Source organism: Macrosteles quadrilineatus, unplaced genomic scaffold, assembly GCF_028750875.1.
Source record: "Macrosteles quadrilineatus isolate MER2022 unplaced genomic scaffold, UCM_ALF_1.0 Scaffold_6__1_contigs__length_79288215, whole genome shotgun sequence".
Classification (NCBI taxonomy): domain Eukaryota; kingdom Metazoa; phylum Arthropoda; class Insecta; order Hemiptera; family Cicadellidae; genus Macrosteles; species Macrosteles quadrilineatus.
The window spans coordinates 46489510-46509899 of record NW_026542599.1 but is presented as its reverse complement, the minus strand read 5'-3'; the positions used below and the strand labels follow the sequence as shown (position 1 = coordinate 46509899).

General features: G+C 32.4%; 1 protein-coding gene across 8 annotated transcripts in view; it reads left to right on the top strand.

Annotated features, from left to right (window-relative positions):
• The window catches only part of LOC128996290 (multiple PDZ domain protein-like), a 395615-nt gene that overhangs the window by 338829 nt on the left and 36396 nt on the right, over positions 1–20390 (top strand). For all 8 annotated transcript variants that reach the window (XM_054421514.1, XM_054421510.1, XM_054421513.1 and 5 more), the window contains one exon: positions 9516–9610. In XM_054421514.1, coding sequence (XP_054277489.1) covers positions 9516–9610 — 95 coding nt within the window. The remainder of the gene's footprint in view (positions 1–9515; positions 9611–20390) is intronic.

Here is a 20390-nt window from a genome sequence, read left to right as displayed (position 1 = left end):
ATGTCAAGCGTAAATTACTTTCTGCATAGAGTAATCAGTTAGACCTAATAAAATATTAATTACTTTTGAATACCGGCTGTTAATTAGCCAGTAGTTGTTGATTAACAATTTGGTTTTGTAAGTTTCTAACTTTTTTTATTTGAGTTGAAGTTATTAACGGGTGAAACTTTCACACAATTGACTAAATTAGTTTTAACAGTTTCCTAAGGGAAAAAATGCAAATGACGTTAAAGCACGCACTAACTAAAACTCACCACACCTAAATTCTTATAGTTACTTTAGTACCAATAAATTATTGATCCTCTATGATTTGGGAACATGTTTTCCGAATGAGTTTTTCTCTGCCGACGTATGTTAGGTAATACTTTGGAAACGGAAAACTCAAAACTTGAAGATTACTTCCTTCGAGTGAACCTGTACTCTTTCAATTCACTGGCATTCAATGGAACCAAATCAAAACACTAATACTCAATTTGCAGACAACAAACGAAAAATTTAAACGCATAAGATTGGAAACTAGCTTTGTATTGTTTAGTCAATTTTAGACCGTCTATCCCAGGTTATTGCTAGCAGTTGTATTAATACAATGCCAACTCAATATCAGCACAATATACCGCGGGGGTGGTATGAACGGGAACACAGCCCAATCCGATATTGCACGGGTTTTATATCAAGTTATATAATACCAACCGGTATATTTTGTGGGTATAATGTTGAAATATATGCTTTATCATAACATTTTACTGTTGACATAGGTTTAGGGAACACATACATATCTCCGTAAGGCACCGCTTCGAAATGAAACCTTGGGTAATATCCTGAGCCGAAAGAAATTGCACGTTGTGTGTATCTCCGAAACATGCTGATCATAAAGGCACTAGACGATAGCTAAACTCCAAAAGACACTACACAGAAAATATTTTTACGCCACACCACACTATTTTATGACGAACTTCCCACGCAAGGATTTAGTCCAGAAAACAGCTGTTTGCCACCAGCTTAAAAATCAAATGGGGGTTTCATTGCGTACTACTGTACTGTAATGAGTTTTACCGGACACCAATCAGCTTATTATACTGTATTTGGGTGACAATGAGTGGTTATAAACAAAAACATAACCTCTCAGAGGTTATGACTAGTGATTTTTAGTCCTTTATTTGGTGGTAATATACAAGCATTTGTTCAGATTTAGTAGTATGGCGTAAACTATCGTACGTAACTCGTCCAAAATGTGTTAACCGGACTCGTATGGTAATCCCGTACTTGACTTCGTCTCGCACGGGAAGGGACCACACTCGTCCGGTAAACACTTATTTTCAAGACTAGTAACGTTATATACTATTGTCAATAAATATGTTTGGACTTAAGCTATTTTTGTTATTTCACTTTTCGCTATTAAAAAGCGCTAAAAGTGCTAAAAGCGGGGTTTATTGGTAAACTTTTGCTGCCCTCTACCTAGTACTACTGCATTACCAAAGTAAGGTGTCCAAAATTATATAATCGACATTAGTGTTCTCATACGTAACCTAAAATAAACTATGCACCAGCTTCAAGTTTACAATAGGATAAAAATACAGTAGATCATCCCAGAGTAATTTGTCATTTTTATAGATACTAGTGAACCTGTGCGGCTCAATGCCCCGCAAAATAACATATGAATTTAGAAAAGAAATTCATCGTATTATATATTGACTCGACGACGAAAATCAAACAGTAATAATGAAGCCTTGAAAGGGAAGCAGTCCAGCCATTTTCTAGCTGTATGTGTATTACATTTAGTAAATTAATAAGTGTTCAAGTTCAAGTATGTTATAGGCAGCAAGCAAGGTTATAGGGTAGTTATTTTTTAAAGATTTTTAAAACACATTTAACACAACATTTTATCATATCAAACCAATCAAACCAAGGCCTATGTAGCATATTTTGAGGGTCATAAAAATGCTGCTTAAGGAAAACACACTTTTAAAAACAAACACTAAAAAACAATATTTTTATCACAAAAGCACTTCCATGAATACTACGATTTTAGCCTTAAAGTTACCTTCAGGAAGATTACCCTGCTCAGAGTTTTCCGTAACGAATATGCGTATCCTATTAAAAGATGTAGCCTTACTTAAAACAACATATATAATATATTTGCTCACGACTAAAATTGGTCTGGGTAAGAACAGCGCTGCAAATGCCAAAGGTAACAGAAATTAGCGTCTTTCCATTTCAAAAGGTAAGTTTGTTTCAAACGGGTAAATTTTTATCCTCGAAATCAAAATACGTCCCCACTCACTTGTTCCAGTTAAGACTTTACATTATATTAAGTTGTTAACCATTCTGATCACGTGAAGCCTTGTGCCATTAATAAGGCCCTTTTTGATGTATTAATATTCCTTATCAATAAAACCACTGCCCCCTTTTATTAGTCTAATCTGTGTCTTGGCAATCCACTGACTTCTATATTTAAAAACTCAGTTGGATTTTCTAGATGGGTGTCTCCACCTTCGTCTGTTTTCATGGACCAACTCTTCTTCCCCTTGGTATACTATACTGACAATTAATTACCTGACTTGTCAAGTTCATGTAGTAATTCATTAATACTATTAGTTTATAAAGAAAATTAGATAAAAGTTACTTGGCTTGGTGCTTTTATAACTGCAAACTCAAAATACACCCACAAGTAAAATAGAATCATGATAGTGGTTAAAAAACTATGTTTGTGTAATAACATTATTCACATGAAGTAGATGATTTGTTTGATTTGTCGATCAGCTGTTTAGTTTCAAATGAATTAATAATGTCAAAGATTTGTGATTTAAATACATAAATCTTTATAGTAAAGTTTTCTAAATCATGGTAACTTATTCTCCACTAAATTTTACTATTCCCAGCATTAAAATAAAGTAGTAAGATCCATTATGGGTAAACTTTAAGGTACACAATCCTTGATTGAAATGTAGTAGGTATACATTAAGAGTCATAATACACAGCGATTATTATGTAGTAGACTTTGACTATTTTCAAGTAACAAACATATGTGTCTGTAAATAAAAACTATCTCCCATGTTATCCTAATGGAGAAATACGAAACTTTAAAGGGCTCCAGGGCCTCAATCTCTTATTATTTCCTTAAAAAGAAAGTTTCCTGCACAACTTCACGTTACGCTCTTTCCAATGACACCAAAAACATGTCAATCGGTTCAGTAGTTTAGGAGGAGTAATTGTCACAAAAAATCTGCTTGCGTATTAAATAAGTACGAGAGGTCGCCCAGTGGTCGAAACTCGACCAAAAATATGTAATGTATTCACTTCTCTATTTTCACCCCACACTGTAAATAAAACATGTGATTGGAGTATCTTCCATTTGTTTTGATTTTCTGTTTATATTTCGTTGTTATTTCGTCACCAGCATGGCAACGCATAAGTTCCATGTTAATTTTTTCCAATTTTTAAACTCATTTTTTGTGCTTATCTTTGAGCCTATTTAAATTAATAAAGGGGTTCTGCACACCTACAGGAAAATTGCTTTCTAACGGTATGTGCAGATTTACCCCACGATGCACACAAGCTGAGAAAAAAGGTTTTAAAGAAACATGCTTGCCTATTAATATATAGATAGATAGATAATGAAGCCAATGTGATGATTAATTAGTCCGGTTTCCACCGAATGTGTTTTGTTTAACTACAGTACTTGGTGTTAGTTGTTTATTGGATTTGTAGACTGCTAATAGCAAAATAAAACTATCCGTTCATAAACTATTGGTTGTCCTTTGTAAAAAAGCCAACGAGTAATATGCACAGTTCGTTCAATCTGCTCTTAAATAAAAGGAACACATTTAGCCAGCAACGGCTTTTCTAGCGTAACCAATTTTAGTCAAAACAGATTTTACAGTACAAAGCGTAGTCTACTTGTGCTATTCGATTTACAGGATACCTGCACTCATTTCAAACATGGGTTTGAAAAATCTTGAAACGCGATATTTTGACATTTCGTGCTCGCTGTAGCTGGACAGGTCGTTTATTTATTCAGTTTAATCACGATGTTGATATTGTGGTTCTGAATTAGGGAGGTGTCTCCTACACTCAATCGGTGATTAATATTATGTCAATGATCAAACATGCCTTATAGATCACTTTTCAGGATCATCTAAAGAAAATGTTTAATTTTTACAACAAAAAATCGGTAAAGGTCACCCTGCTCGTACGAAATATCAAACTCACCACTCAGGTAAATTTTTGTGTTCTTGATGTGTTGTGTGTGTGTGTTGTTTGTTGTATGGTGGTGGTTTATAGGTCAAATAAAGTTGTCAAAAGTGGTTTTTTGAGTACACAGAATTTATTGGAAGGTTTACCTAAACTAATTTAGACCACAGATATTTACTATGTTTTATTTATATGTATTTCTGGTTTAAATACTGTAGCTATTTCTGAAGTATTGTGAGGAATAAAGAATATTGAATCATTACGGATTACCGTATCATTGGTGATTCTAGATCAAAGATCTTCACAAAGATTATTTATAATTTTTTTTTATTTGATTGTTTATGGACTTTTTATATCAGCCTTCGTAAACAATATATAAATGTTTAGCTCGTAGTACACATCTAGACTGCAAGTTGATACGGAATTGCTTGCAGCTCCCGACACTTATTTCCACATAACGGAAGCCGTGTCGTCAGTCGTCACTAACTGAGTTTCCTAGTTTCCCGCCATTTCCGAGCTTCATTCCCGCCAAAATACACAATTTCCTTTCTGGTTTTATCGTTACCGATCCAAGCGGTTGCAATATGATTTATTTAACCGGGACAAGTTTAAGCTTGGCAGGAGCGATTGTTTTGTGTGGTGTAACACTTAAATATGTTGTGATCAGAGCTTTTTGTATCATCTTGTAATTACTAAGTTTCTAATACAGTTTTATATCCGTACACATTTTGCTTTTTCCTTTTTTCGTGTCTGCGTGTGGCCTAAGAGCAAAAAAACCCATTTTTAGCTATTCAGGACAGTTTAAAATTGTGTTCTACAGTCGATGTCTTCTCTGGCGATAAAACTACATTTCATTTCAAATTATCTATGTTAGGGTTATTTAGAAACATAGGTATTTTAAGTATTTTTAACAAATTGTAATCAAAGAATTTACTGTAGTCTTCGGCTTTTATGGTGAAGGATTTTTCAGGGTTGCTACCAGCCATGAAAACCTTGAAAATCTTTAATTATCATTCATATGTGAACATGAAAAAAGGTATGGATTATGCATGAATTTCTCCATTGGACCATGAATTTTCAAAATCAGGAACAGTTATTCAACCAGTACCATTACATTTACCAAATAAAAATATTTCATATTTAAATCAGGTCATAGAAATAACACCAAGAGAATACTGTCTAGAGATGATTTTTTACATATTTATACGATCAGAGACAATATTGCTTAGTCCATTCCAAGTCTTTTGAGGTTAGATGCTGATGTCGACTGAGTCCCTCCGAGAATATAATATGGTTCGAAAATCATCAGTAGGCCAACTCCCACGTATGGATAGAAGGACTTGAATCACAAAAACAAAGTTTTAGACCATGCAGAATTGAAACGGGGTGCGCAATAAAACGAAATTTCCGACTCTTGACACCTGATTTATTTAACTTTGTGGATAAAACCAATCATATATACGTTGTGTAATAATATAAACCAGTATACATAGAGGATATTTTATGAGACTCATGTGGAGTGATAAAACAGGACCTTTTTGGCCAGGTGTGTGGGATCTTATTCCGGTGGAAAGACTGAAATAGACCTATACTTAAATATAGTTTACAATATTCTTCTCCAATGTGTCATTTAAAAGAGCTGGCCCCGTTTTCTTTTCAACTTTGTTTTGAATGTATATTTATAAAGAACTCTAAAATTATTGAATTCCATGTATGGAAGGTTATTTAATAGTAACAAACATAGAAACTGCCTCTTTAACTTCAATTTTTGAAACAAGCAAAACGCAGTTGTGTTGAAAATATACGATCGCATTGACCACGCATTTTTTAACTACCAATGAAAACCATGAATTCTGCATTCAGTTTTTCATCTCACTATGGTGGCAACCCTGTTTTTGTAAATAGTAGTAATCCATGAAATCATTAAGTTAATGTTTTTTTATGAGAAGGTAATTTCGATATTTACAAAGTCACGAAATTGTCGAAAGACGTAAACGCCTGACTTATTCCTCCCGGCAAAATGACTGCGGGTGAGTTTAGTGGTCGTTGCGTATTCTTGATGTTTGATATGAACTTTGTTCTACTCATGCACAATGTTTTAATTTAAATTATGTTCGTTTATCTGTGAATCTTTTTTACCATGTAATATTTTACCAGTAACTTTGGATAAAGCAAGATAAGTTTTCAATCATGATGTAAAATCTTATAATAGTTGTTATGTAATTTATTCATGTTAGGTAATGTTTGATTGAGCTGGTGTCGATTATATTTTTCTCTGTGTTTCAGTGTCTTCTTTATCTATGAAGACGAACAGTTAACAAATTAATTGATTCAATTGGTGAAACAATTATTTGTAAAGTAAAAAAAGTAAACTTCAAATCTCACGAATGTATAAAATACCAAAGGGATCACTAATACATTAAGATGATTGAAATAGATGAGTTTGTAAAAGTGTGTATCCAACAATATTATTAGGCAGGACTACACTTCCTACTTACGTTATTGCCTACAGAGGACTCCACCCTTTCATTAATTATAACACCTCTTCCCCCCCCCCCTTGGACATTAAATTGTAAATCATACAGATTGTTTTAAATTAGTGTTATCAATTGAATTTGTTAACAAATATTGTCAAAAAGTTTTAGTGTGAAGACCTTAAACTACTTTGCAAACAGTTTATACTATGCATTTTTTACCAATTTCAATATTTTTTGTGTTTGAACTTAAGTATTTAAAAATATACTTTCGAAATTAGTGGGAAGGCCTTAAACGATATTTCAAACGTGTAATACTAAGTATTTTACCAATTTGAATTAGCCTATTTATTTGTGTTTAACCGTAGATAAAAATAATTAAATATTCTATTTGTTTATGGTTTAACTTAATTATCATAGACGATCTAACATAAGATGATTTCTAAAAAATAATTTGGTCCAAACTGTTACTTTGATAGATACACAAACCCTTTGCTTAGTAGTTTTTTTCAATAAATAGCCTAATGACTGTATTTTTCCAAAACATTTCCTTTTCTATATTTAACCAGCGGCCTTAGAAAATAAATGCGATCACCGTATCTACTTGATAGTCAAGTTTATTCTACGAGAACGATTGTGATATTGGCATTAAGCTTTATGTCTTTCTTTGATGTAGGTCTACACTAAAAATATATCACCTCTTATTCAGTTTAGTAAATTTATAAATTTATATTTTTACACTAATAGAACACTTCTGAATTATCCATTTTTTTACATCCACTTATATCTTAAATATTTAATCACTATTACTAATACGTTGAATAAGGTATAGAATAAATTACCCTGTGTGGATTACAACACAGTGAAGTAATTTGTTGATTACTTATATTTTATTATAGTTAATGATAAACTTTATTAGATATATGCCTCGATGAAGCTGTTCTTGCATTAGAGACATCTTATTTTACATTACAGTGGAAAATAAGTTTTCTAAACAAATCCGAGCGATGTAGAATGAATAGAATTTAATTTATACGTTTACCATTTAATTAAATTGTTAATTAATTCAATAACCAGTCTATTTCGTGTAACAGGGTTGCACTGGGTGCATGTTATAAACTTAAATATCATAACACTATTAATTACTTGATTATCATTGTACCGATAGGTTTGAATGAAAAACTCAAAAATAGGACGCTTCACTAATTACATATAGGTGCACAACCTTATACCTGGGTGCTGACTGGACTTTACATTTTTTATAATTAAAAATAATTCTTCAATAGCTAACATTGGACATTTATTGTTCAACAGTAACAAAACGTTGTTGTATGGATAATGGTGATAATTTTTATTAAAAACTGTATGAAATAATGTAAAAGGTGCACCCCAACACTGAAGGAATACACTAAATTGTGTACTAGTCAGGGAATTTTACTTATTTGAAAATCTGCAATATATCAATTCTGACAAATATGCAATATATCAACTATACCTCTTTTTTAAGTCATAGAAAAGAAAACCTTGTTTAACCAACGTAAACAGACAGTTAGACTATTAAAATACGAAACACTTAAAATGTTGTCGAAATGTGTTTTTTAGAATCTTGTCAGTTGCCACTGTCTGCAGGTGTTACACAATACTACAATAGAGAGATCTGTACCAACATTTTGGCCCCTAAGGGTGGGGGGAGGGGTTCTGTTGTTTGATCTCTATCAAATATAGAAACTGTGTCAACCCACTTTTCTTTTCTCGACAATTTTCTTGCGACTTTCTTTATACAGAAGAGACCTCTGTCTCTATACATTGTTATGTATTGTTTTTTATAAACAAAGAGAGAAAAAGATATGATTGATGAGAAATTTATTAATAGTATATATTTGATTTATGATACAATTTCAATATAGGTTCTTAATAGTTTGATAAGAATTAAGTTTTGTCGTAAAAAAATCATTAGTAGTTATTATAGTACTATTTATCGTAGTTTTAAGATGTAGGGAATCATAGTACTTATTTGTTTAGTCTACGCAGAAACAAAAATATACTGTTAATCCGAATTGTTATTTGTGTTTTCACAGAAAAGATAACTACTTAAAACTTTCCAATTCAGATAAAATTTAAATCAAACCTGTATAGGTAAGTTAATTTGCATAATTTTTGGAATGAGGAAAAAGGAATTAATTATATCCGAAACATAGGTTTTTGTGAACCTTTGCGGGCCAATTAAGATTAATGTGGAATTAGTAATTTTCACTTGATAACGGGAGGAGTTGATCTTCCTCCAGAAACGTTGACACATTAGCAAAGTCCAATTTAATACAATAGCAAAATATTAATGGTTTAGGGATATTTTGCCTCTAAGTATATCAGCATTTTTGTGCTCTAACTAATCTGTAGTGATAAAACAAGAACCCAACGATAACTAACACTACCATAGTATTTAACATTTTACAATATCATATATATTTAACAAGTACTCAACCATTTGCTTCGAAATATCAGTCCTGGCCTTTGATATTGCAGCTGGTAAACTGTTTCTTGTCCCCTAATGTACTACTGTTGTGCTTTAACTCATCGGTTTGTTTATTCATTAGAGGTGTTGGTGAAAATCTACTCTCATTTACAGACTACAGTGTACAATAGACTAGCCTAAAATAATTACGTCTAGCAAAACTTTAAAGGTGCTAATGATAATAAGTGAAGTATTTGGCTACTTGACAATGGCTGTTCTGTAAATCTGATGATTGAGAGAAACTCTATTTAAATAAATACATTTTTATATAATGCAGATGCGAGTTTCCTTATGTTATCTACCGTCAACATAGTATTTACATGTATGTTGTGTTGCAGGTGAATGGAGTGGTCCTACATGGAAGATGTCACTTGAATGCCTCAGCCATTATCAAGGGTCTGCCCGGCCCCACGTTCAAAGTCATAGTTCTAAGGTGAGTGTTGTCATTGAATCCAAAATCCAACAATCATTTGTCAACTTATGTTTAAATTGTTTTTGGTTTACTACAGGCTCTTTTATTTTTCAAGTAATTAGAAGTAGAAAAATCTGACAAGGCAATGTATGTGGTAAACCTAATGTGTCAATGACTTTTTTTGCAAAAAGAATTTTCTTGTTTATGCTACAGTATTTCGAATCAAAGAACTCGAATGTTCTAAAGGAAAAGCTGTTGAAACCACCTCGTTTTTTGGATACACGGGAATCGAACACGTCCCTTTAACAACGAAGATTAACACGCTATTTTACACAATACCAATTATAAACTTTTGTTATGTATAAGACTGACCGAACTATTGACTGTTAAACAATGTAGTCACATGATATGTTTTGTACATTTTTAACCTTGTATTTGAAAAAGATACTTGGCCTACCTCTTTTTTAAGTCATAGAAAAGAAAACCTTGTTTAACCAACGTAAACAGACAGTTAGACTATTAAAATACGTTTTAAAGGACTACGGACTATTGCGTAGATGACAGTTTGACCGGAGTCAGCCAACTTCGCTTTCATAGTGTAGGTGCCCTAGTGAGCTACCACCAATTTTGAATAATGCTTAGGTTTCTCATCAACACGATATTAGAGTTCTTTTTAGCATGGATTTATGAGGTAATGAACCTAAGGGCTTGGTGAGTAAAAAAACTCTAATGCATACAACAAAGCGTTTATGTCCCTTGGTAAAGAACCGAATCGTAACCGATATAAACAGTTTTCTGTCGGTAACAAATTCAACATAACATAACCATTCATTGAAACCTGTAGTAACAAAAGATAAAAGGTCATATTTGAAGATGGAATTTTTAAATATACATAGTAGTATATATAGTACTGGTAAATATGTTAAAATGAGGGTCATGTCGTAAATAAAGAAATATAAAAGCTAAAGAATCCTTGCGGTACTTACTTTTGAGTTGTTCTTGTTTAGACTTCTTTAAAGTGAATAATCTGGTTTAATCTCCTAAATTATTTATCATAGAAAGCACAGACTAAGTTTTTTTGTCATCATGTATGAAGTAAAAATTAAACACTCAGATTTGAGAAATAAATATTTATGGTTTTTTTATTATGGTGAATAATTTAATTCATATGTTTCAGCTGATCGAATAACGTAATTAAACATTTCAAGTTTAAATTACTTGCAGAATAATATAATAGAGCGTTTTCATAAAAAAAAATACTGAAAAAAGTGCTTTGTATATTTTCCCCAGGTAGTGGGTAAAAAAGCTTTAAAATTACACCTCATTTATGAAAATTGGTGAAGAAATTAGGAAGTTATGGTCTACCAACATAAAAGCACTTTAGAAATTATAATAACATTAGATTCTACGATTGTACCTTGTGAACAATGTGACTCTTGTTATGATAATGTGTTAACGAAGGCGTAAGAACAGCTGATCGCGTTAATATGCCTTTGCGTACATCAGTAAACTTGGAACACCTTGTTAACTCTGCCACCTTGATTATTTTGAGAAACATTTCATACTTTTTACATTATTTCTTAAAAATGTGATTCGTAAAAATTACTGTTATGCTATTGCTGTTATGTTATGTTAATTACTATATTACTTATCATGTTTAAAACGTTAAACAAATTAATTATTTTTAAATTAAAATTTAGAAAATTATTTTTGATGTCTTTGTAAAGAAGAATTTTTGTACCCATGAAATCATACTTAATGACCCCTTGCCTGCCGTTCTTGTACATGTAAATTCAGCTTTTAGAATTATCAACTCCCCCCCCCAGGCTCATCAAAGCCCCCCTCCCTCCTTTGGATGAAAAGCTTCTTTGTATATTCTGATAAAGACTCAACCCACCAACTTTTTGGTTTCCTATAGTTAAATGTCTTATATCTTGCAACAATTACATTATCGTCATATAGCTTCTACAGTTATTACTGTATTCAAGTATTGGACGATATAAGATTGAAATTGAGCGTAGATAGAAGCCTGAAAAGGTATTATAGAATACAATTGGTTGGTATTATGCAAGTCATATTCTAATCCGAATTTGATCACTTTGGAATCAAAATGAACTTGGAATTATCATTTGATATTATCCTCAAAATTAATATAGATATTAGTTGGATGTTTTGAGTGTGGTTTTGTACAAGTTATGAACTCCCAGCCGTTTAACAATTTTCAAGTATTGCCAATTGATTATAGGATTTCACAAATTGTATTCCATGACAAAACTAAATAAAAATTATTTATCTTTACAAAATACTCTAGTCAATTTGTTCCACTGCCAATCAGATTTTAAAGTTCAAACAAAGAAACTGTTCAAGCAATCTTATTTTCTATGGTTCTGTCGACATCAATCGAATATATCGAATGAGACAGAAAACTTCCGAGCATAGAAATATTTCCTTAAGTGTTATGGCTATCAGGTGGGCGACTTTTTAGGGTTGTTAACTAATACAATAATGACATATTATAACATTGATAATACCATAAACATGAATAATACGAACAAAGTTTTCGTATTTCACCGTATTACTAACCATGCAATGTATGCATTTCTCTGTTCTATGTTTCTAAAGTAATAATTTTAATATAATTCCTTGTATATAATAGGAAAAAGTTCTAAATTTCCTTTTAGAAGCCAGGTTTTTCATCCGCACAGCTACACTAGTTCACTTACACGTGCAAAATTTCACAATCTACTCTAATTCAAAACACATTCTTGACAAAAACAAATTATTAGAAAGTGAATGGTTGCAAGATGATAAACGCATAGTTCCGCTACGCAGAGATATTTCCAAGTAGATCATTATAATATGCTGGCTGAGAGGGTTTCAATAGAGCTGTGACAACCAAGAGGCCCATCTGATGCCAGAAAATAACTTGACGAAAGTCACTTATGGATGATGAGTTAAAAAACACAATCTTGACGAAGTTCATTTTCGCAAAGTGTATATTGTCGAAAATAATAAATTGTTCTTATTTTCTATTAGTGATCGGTCAAACATAGGTTTCACATTTCGATGATCATCAATCTCAAGCCTTCATCAGATGGAAAGAACAAAACAAGATTAGTACCAACAGAAACATATGGCTGAACATATTAACTAGTTATAGAAACAAAGGGTAGAACTCACTATGTAACAATTTTCCCACAAATAAGAGACAATTAATCAACACTGAAGCACTTAAGTGTTAGACATGAAACTCAATTAGAAACGAGCTTCGCGTATATTTTACAATAAGTGAAATCTACTCGCTGTTATCCATATCATTATTGATTGATGTTTTACTTTCTTTGATGATTTACAGTACAATTTAATTAATAAATTATTCATAGAGAGTAGAAGATTTAAGAGTGGAATGTTTGCTTAGGACAATATTTTTTTGCACTTTTTGCATGACATCCTTCATAATATCTTACTAATATTATAAATATGAAAGTTTGTGTGTTTGTTTGTTTGTGTGTTTGAAGGTCAATCACGCATAAACCACTGGGTGGATTGGGCTGAAATTTGGCATGATGATAGCTCACATTCCCGATTAACATATAGGCATATTCTTATCTCAAAAATCCCTTCGGGCTCCGCCTCAGTGGCTCTGTAGTTCCCCATGTTAACCTTATGAGTATTCATATTTAAAGGGAACTTGCTGTACCCGCGGGCTTTGCCCCGCTTAACTTCATAAGTATTCGCATGGCTCAATCACGTCCTGGTTGAAGTTCGTTCGCTACGCTCACTCACCTTCAAGTTGGAAATCATTCGCTGCGCTCACTTGTTTTCAGGTTAGCTCGTTCGCTACGCTTACTCGCCTCCAGGTTGATGTTCGTTCGCTACGCTCACTCACCTTTTGGTTGCCAATTAGCTGTTGTCATACATTTAAAAAAAGTCATCCCTTTTATTGTTTATAATACAGTACTTTTATAAAGGTTTTTATGTTTTAATATTTAACATTGGAGAATTTAAACGTTGTTAAGTGCACAGGTGTGCTGTGATTGGGGTTTAATACATTTGGACTTATTCAAAAGTAAAATAGTTTTCTGTGCTGCAATCTGTAGAAACACTGTGGCACTATTTCAAATCATGACTAATGCTAATACAGAATGTTGTAGTTATTCAAACGTACAAAACAATTGGTGAAAGTAAACATCTACTTTTAAATTATATTTATTTGTAAACATTGTAGATCAAAAAGTCTGACATTGGCCCACTTAAAACCCTCTGGGGCAGAGCCCTTTTGACGGATCTGCACCAAACTTCACTCGAACCATCCTTGAAAGATGCTTAATAATGCCTGAAAGTTTCATTACAATCTGTCGAGCGGTTTCGGAGTCCATAACGTATATACACATGTATATACATACATAGTTCCTCTTTTATAGATATAGATTAAAGAATTTAGTCAGCTGTTTCAACTAAAAAAATTGGTTCTATGATATACAAAAGCATTAAAAAGTTATAAGATTTACCAACAAGGGTGCAGCACTATATTTTTTTGCATTTATGTAAACAGCTAATCTATATATCTATATTCTATATCTATACTTATTTAATACGCAAGCATGTTTTTTGTGACAATTACTCCTCCTAAACTGCTGAACCGATTGACATGTTTTTGGTGTCATTGGAAAGAGCGTAACGTGAAGTTGTGCAGGAAACTTCCTTTTTAGGGAAATAATTAAAGGGTAAGGCCCTGGAGCCCTTTAAAGTTTCGTATTTCTCCATAAGATTAACATGGGGAACAAATATTGTTATGCAACTCCAGCTGTTGTCAGAAATTAAAAGTGAGAAGAAGAACATATGTTAATTTTAAACAGTCAATAAGTTTGCTAATTTTACAGTTTGCTACAAACAATGAAATATTTACTATTTGAATTCGGGTTGGCGTAAATACTATTACATAGTATTGCAATGGAAAAAAGCGAGAGAGTCTGGATAAATTGATATATTCTGTTATGTACATCTTGAATATTTCCATAATCTTTGGGTCGAATCTTTTTAAAGTCATCAGAAATTATGAACGTTATTCCTTTTATCCTTTTAAAATAACGCCTCTAATACTTAGAAATTGCTCGAATTCGAGCAAAAGGGACACTAGTACTTATTTAATACGCAAGCAGGATTTTTGTGACAATTACTCCTCTGAAACTACTGAACCGATTGCCATGTTTTTGGTGTCATTGGAAAGAGCGTAACGTGAAGTTGTGCAGGAAACTTTCTTTTTAGGGAAATAATTAGAGAGTGAGGCCCTGGGGCCCTTTAAAGTTTTGTATTTCTCCATAAGATTAACATGGGAAACAAACATTGTTTTGAAACTTCAGCTGTTGTCAGAAATTAAATATTAAAAATCGGTCTCCATGGAAGCATAAGAAAATTCACAATGTTTACATTTGCTTTGACATTTAAATGTAAACAACCAGAGCTGTCAAATGCCTATTTCACATTTTCAGACAGCTGATAAAAAAAATAATAAAACAACTATGTAGTAGGTTTATCTAATCTTAAACTTTATGATGGATTATTTATTATAAATCTATTTCAATGATTATGAAACAGATTTTCGCCGTTGCGAACCAAAATTAAAAGTGAGAAGAAGAACATGTGTTAATTGTAAACAGTCAATGTGCAAATTATCTAATGTTGTAGTCAAAGGTTGTATTCAAAATGGGTATAGTTTTGGATGTTCAATTCAGAGTTCTGCCAGTTTTTGCCTAACTCTGTTCTGTAGAGTTTAAAGTAGCCTACACCTTATTGTCTACAAATTGGCTAAATAACTTAGGTACGGTACATTATAAAAGCTGACAGCCTTTTTACGTTGACTTAAATTGTAAGCTTACCATTTCCCGTCCATGGGCAGTTTGATAGTTAAAAATTAACCCTTTAAACTGGAATGGGACTGTTATGTAAATTGTGAGTATTTCAATTAGTTAATAATCTTTTAGACGACTCTTTTAAAATAATCGGAAATTATGACTCTTATTAGTTTTTAAACAAGTCATTTGATTATAGATAACTCCTGTACTTCTTTGCAATTGCTCGATTTCGAGCAACATGTACACTAGTTTGAACTAAGCAGCAACAAAAAACTGTGATGCGCAATGAGAACTGTCAAATTAGGATTGTTTACAGTTATGTTTATGTTTTTAATGTCATGAATAATTTGTGATTTTTTAAAATGTGTAATACTTCATTTTTCTTTATTGTTTAGGTGAAGAGGTAGAACATTATGGCTATGGTAGATGTGTAATACCATAGTATACCGTCAATTTAAAGAAGCAAATTTTATCAAACTTTGTCCTCCCCCATTGCAAACGCAAAGCTTGAGTATAACTGCAATAAGCAATTCAAACTTGCCAAACCCGTACGAAGGACGGGTACTCTGCTAGTAAACCATAATGATGCCTTTTTATTATTTCACGAAAAACTCAATTGATAATTTGTTATTTGCGATACTCAAAACGTTACGTATTTTTAATGCGTATTACAATTTGATAATCTATTAATTCATAAAAAATAAAGTGTTTTAAAATATACTTCGCATCCAAACCAATGTTAAATCGAAAAAAAGGATTGTTTTGCTTTTCAAACATTTCAAAAAGACTTCGGGGGATTAAAAATTAACTGTGGTTTGTACAGATTGATAGGGACCTATTCTGCAGTCTCGTTTAAACACTCTCATTCAGATCACTAATTGTTCATTTCCCTCCTTTCTGAATTCCACCATTTTGTCCGTGTTGAATTAACAGCCAAAGTGATGCCTCCCATTTGTTATTCCATTTCAATTAACCGAGTCATTATTTGTGAACTTTTCCATCGTTGTTAGTTTATGCTGTTACAGTAACTAAAGAAAATGTTCATGTATTATATTCAACTGTGTGTTTTGGTTGGGTTAATTTTGTTTGTCATTACTTGAACTTAGGGGTGGTAAAAATTCATATTCAAACAGAATGTGAGTAATTGGAATATTTGAACATTATAATATTGAACATGTATACAACTCATATATCATACTCACTGCATACGTAGTAATATCGGTAACATCGTTTAATTTGTCACTATATATTGGTTCCACAATGAAATTTATCTGGATAAACAACAATTTCTGTTACAGTTAATATTTATTTCGTAGTCAAAAGGAATACTCGTTTTTAGCATTAATTGTGTAGTATGAATGATTTTTTGTGGGATGAATATATAATTTTTGAAGCAGTGAAACCAAGGGACGACGAGAACAGTCCATAGTTCATATAAAATCATTCAAGCCAATCGCTTTTTTGAAATGAAAAACTACATGTAAAAACACCAGCACAGTTATTTACTGTTATGGAAAACTTTAACAGTAGACGACCTTCACACATAAACTCCACACCCCCACAAAAACAATAATATACACCAACTGAGATGGGAATGCTATCATAGACTTCACTGGCTGTATCTGGCCAAGTCCAGTTGATTGTTTAAGGCCATGATAATTTACTTTTGCTCAGTTATCACCTTGGGTTAAAATTCGCGGCAGGTGGCGTCCCCATATCAAATAATTAATAATTAATAATTGATAATTGAAAAACTTTAAAATCCATTAAAAACTACTATTTTTAATTATAGGGTCGAACCGGCGCCCTTCTGATAATGGGCGAGTGTTATTACCACTACCAGCCATAGATAAAAGTTTATTAGTAACAAAACACATTTACACTGCCAGTACTGTTCTAGATAGAGAGTGATTTCATTATTTGATGATTTAAGGAGATAAACAACTAAGATATACTAATATTGTTTGGATTAAATACTTTTTAACCTTTATTGTGTTGTATTGTGAATAATATGTTTTACTACTAACTTTATTAGTCAACACCAGGTAAATCTAAAAGGTTTTAGATGGATTTAATATTACATTTACATGTTTTCCGTTTTTGATCAGACTTATGCTCGATTTAACCAAACGAATGCTCAATACTATGTGCTTGAAGAGAAGTTGTTGGTAGAATTTAACAATAGAGAAAATAAAAGAAAGAATTAGACTCTGTGTAATGTAATGTTGGCTCTGATTATGATAATTAAGTGAGGAATGGACGCTCTTCCTGTCTTTCATTTAAATTCACACTCTCCCTCTCACTCTCCCTCCCTCTCTCTCAATTTCACCCCCTTTAATGTTGCCTTTTGACACCCCAGTCAACCCACTGATGTCATTCTTTACTGGTATGATGGTTTTTAGAATTTCTCTATCTGCACTGGATAGTACTTTAGCGAATTTCCCATATAGGGAATAAGCTATTACCGTAGGTCTCATGGTAATACCTGGACCCGGGGCCGATCTCCTTTTTCGTTTTGATGTGCCCAGAGGCCAAAGACACCATCCGTTCAAATTCCTGTCCTGTATACAGTATATTTGTGTCAGTTAGAACGATAACTCGAGCAAAAATGATCCGATTTCTATGGAATTTGGTACAAACGTGTAAGCCTACGTTTATTCGAACGAGTCCGCGAACTAGCGTGATCGGACCATGGGAACGGGGTTTATGGTGGGATTTATGGTGTAAAAATTGTTTTTCTTATTTTTGACCCTCTAAACATAAAATTTCCCAATTTCTCTCAAAACCATTTCGAAGAGTTTAAATACAAATGATTTATATATATGATTTATAGTATATTGAAGTGTTATTGTATATTGGTTACGGATAGAATAAAAAATAGGAGAATAAGTAGACTGTTATAGTTTGCTTGTTTATAGATATGTTTTTATAAAATTTGGCAAATTTATTTATTCTATACTAAGCTATTGAAATTAAAAAAACAACTTTATTGCGCTCCCTGTAACAACAAACCTCAGTACTCGTTAAATCTAATGTTATTGAAATACTGTAGTTGGAAATTCACTTAGTCTACAGGTTTGCTGCGGTGGGGGTATTTAGTTTTGTCTTGTAGCTCTAAACTACTAACACAAACTGAAAGGGGGTGTAGCCAGTTTTGAGTTTTATAACAAAAGAGTTTTACTTGTTGTATTGTTGGTTGTTGTAAAATACTATATTCTTTTTAGTACAACTTTATAATTTTATAAACTAAAAACGGTAAATTTTCAAGCTAAAATATCTTTGATGCCACTGTCACGTTCAGTATGTAAAAATAAAAGTATTTCGTTATAAATGTCCAATATGTATTTGTAACATTTATGCATAAACTGAAATCAAATTCGAAGTGAGTTTAGTTAAGAGACACTTCTTTACGATGATGATTTTCGACGTTCTCTAACTTTGTGCTATTTTACTAACTAATTAATTATATTAACGAGATTCTTATTATGACCATACCATAAAATGTATAATAAAGCACCTCTTTCCTTCCGTCGTTTTAACCAAACAAACGAAATTGATCAAGTCTACCCTAAAACAAAAGAGAAACATTTAAATGACATCAGCGCTCAGACATGAAACACTCAACACAGTATCGAGATGTTACAATAAGGTGAGAAGCCTAATTTCAATATTTAGTCAATGATTTGTTTACAATTTTTTACTTTTAAAAAAGACATTAAAATATCTCCGTATCTTTGTTCAAACGAGAAGTATACATAATCAATGACAGTATCCTAATTGGTATATTTTGTTTCAATTTTTGGGTTTATGATAATGAGTCGATATCATTATATAGTTGGCTTTCCCAACATAAAGGTTCAGCCAAAGGTGGTTACGTTTAATTGGTCATTGTCAGCTGATTGACAATCACAGTTTGGCTAGTTAGTCAAGGGATGTGAGAGTTTAGGGTAGAATTCCTGTTCCTTTCCTACCCTTCCCCCTCCCCTCACCATGTGATTGGTTCTCGGGAGGTATGTAACTTCTATCGCTATACGCTGTCATCTGTCACCTGCTACGTTATATCGTTGTTATCTCATCGTTCATATGTTACATCGTTGCCATGTTAAATAGTATCTATGTTATCTTATCGTTGCTATGTTACTTTATTGTTCTATGTTATCTTATCGTTGTTATGTTACTTTATTGTTCTATGTAATCTTATTGTTGTTATGTTACTTTATTGGTCTATGTTATCTTATTGTTGTTATGTTACTTTATTGTTCTATGTTATCTTATTGTTGCTGTGTTACTTTATTGTTTCAATGTTATCTTATCGTTAATATGTTGATTTATCACTGCAGTCTTTACTTTATCGTTACTATGTACTTTGCTGTTACTGAATCGTTGATATGTTATCTTATCGTTCTTTGAACAGTTTTAGAAAAGGTGAAGATTTAATTATTGTGATTGGGCCTATTCATTTTTTGAAAATGTCTGGCTCAATCACACATCTCAGCTAATAAAACAAATGTAGCAATTTTACGCTATAACCAAAGTAGGTCAATTGCTTGGTTCCATAAAGACCTGTAAAATGAAACCAAACTCGTACTTCCCATTTGAAAATGTTGAGCTAACCCCTACCCCAACTACCCCTAGGGGCAAAATTTTCAAAACTAACCATATCATTATTGTAAGCCATTGCTGCAACCTGTTTTCAAATATATAAAATGGTTAAACAATTAAGGGGGATGCAAGTTACTTTTCACCCTGTAAATAAATTGAAACAGTCGGGAATTGTTTCGCTGACAAAACATAATCAGTCGTTATGTTTTGTAATGTTGTTTTACGGTCAGATTGTCAACTAACGACCAATCAGGTTGTTGACAGTTTATCTGCACAGTTTTATGTTTAGAAACCATTTGTTGGACAATGCAATTAGGCCGTGAGCGTATGCGCTGTTAAAATAT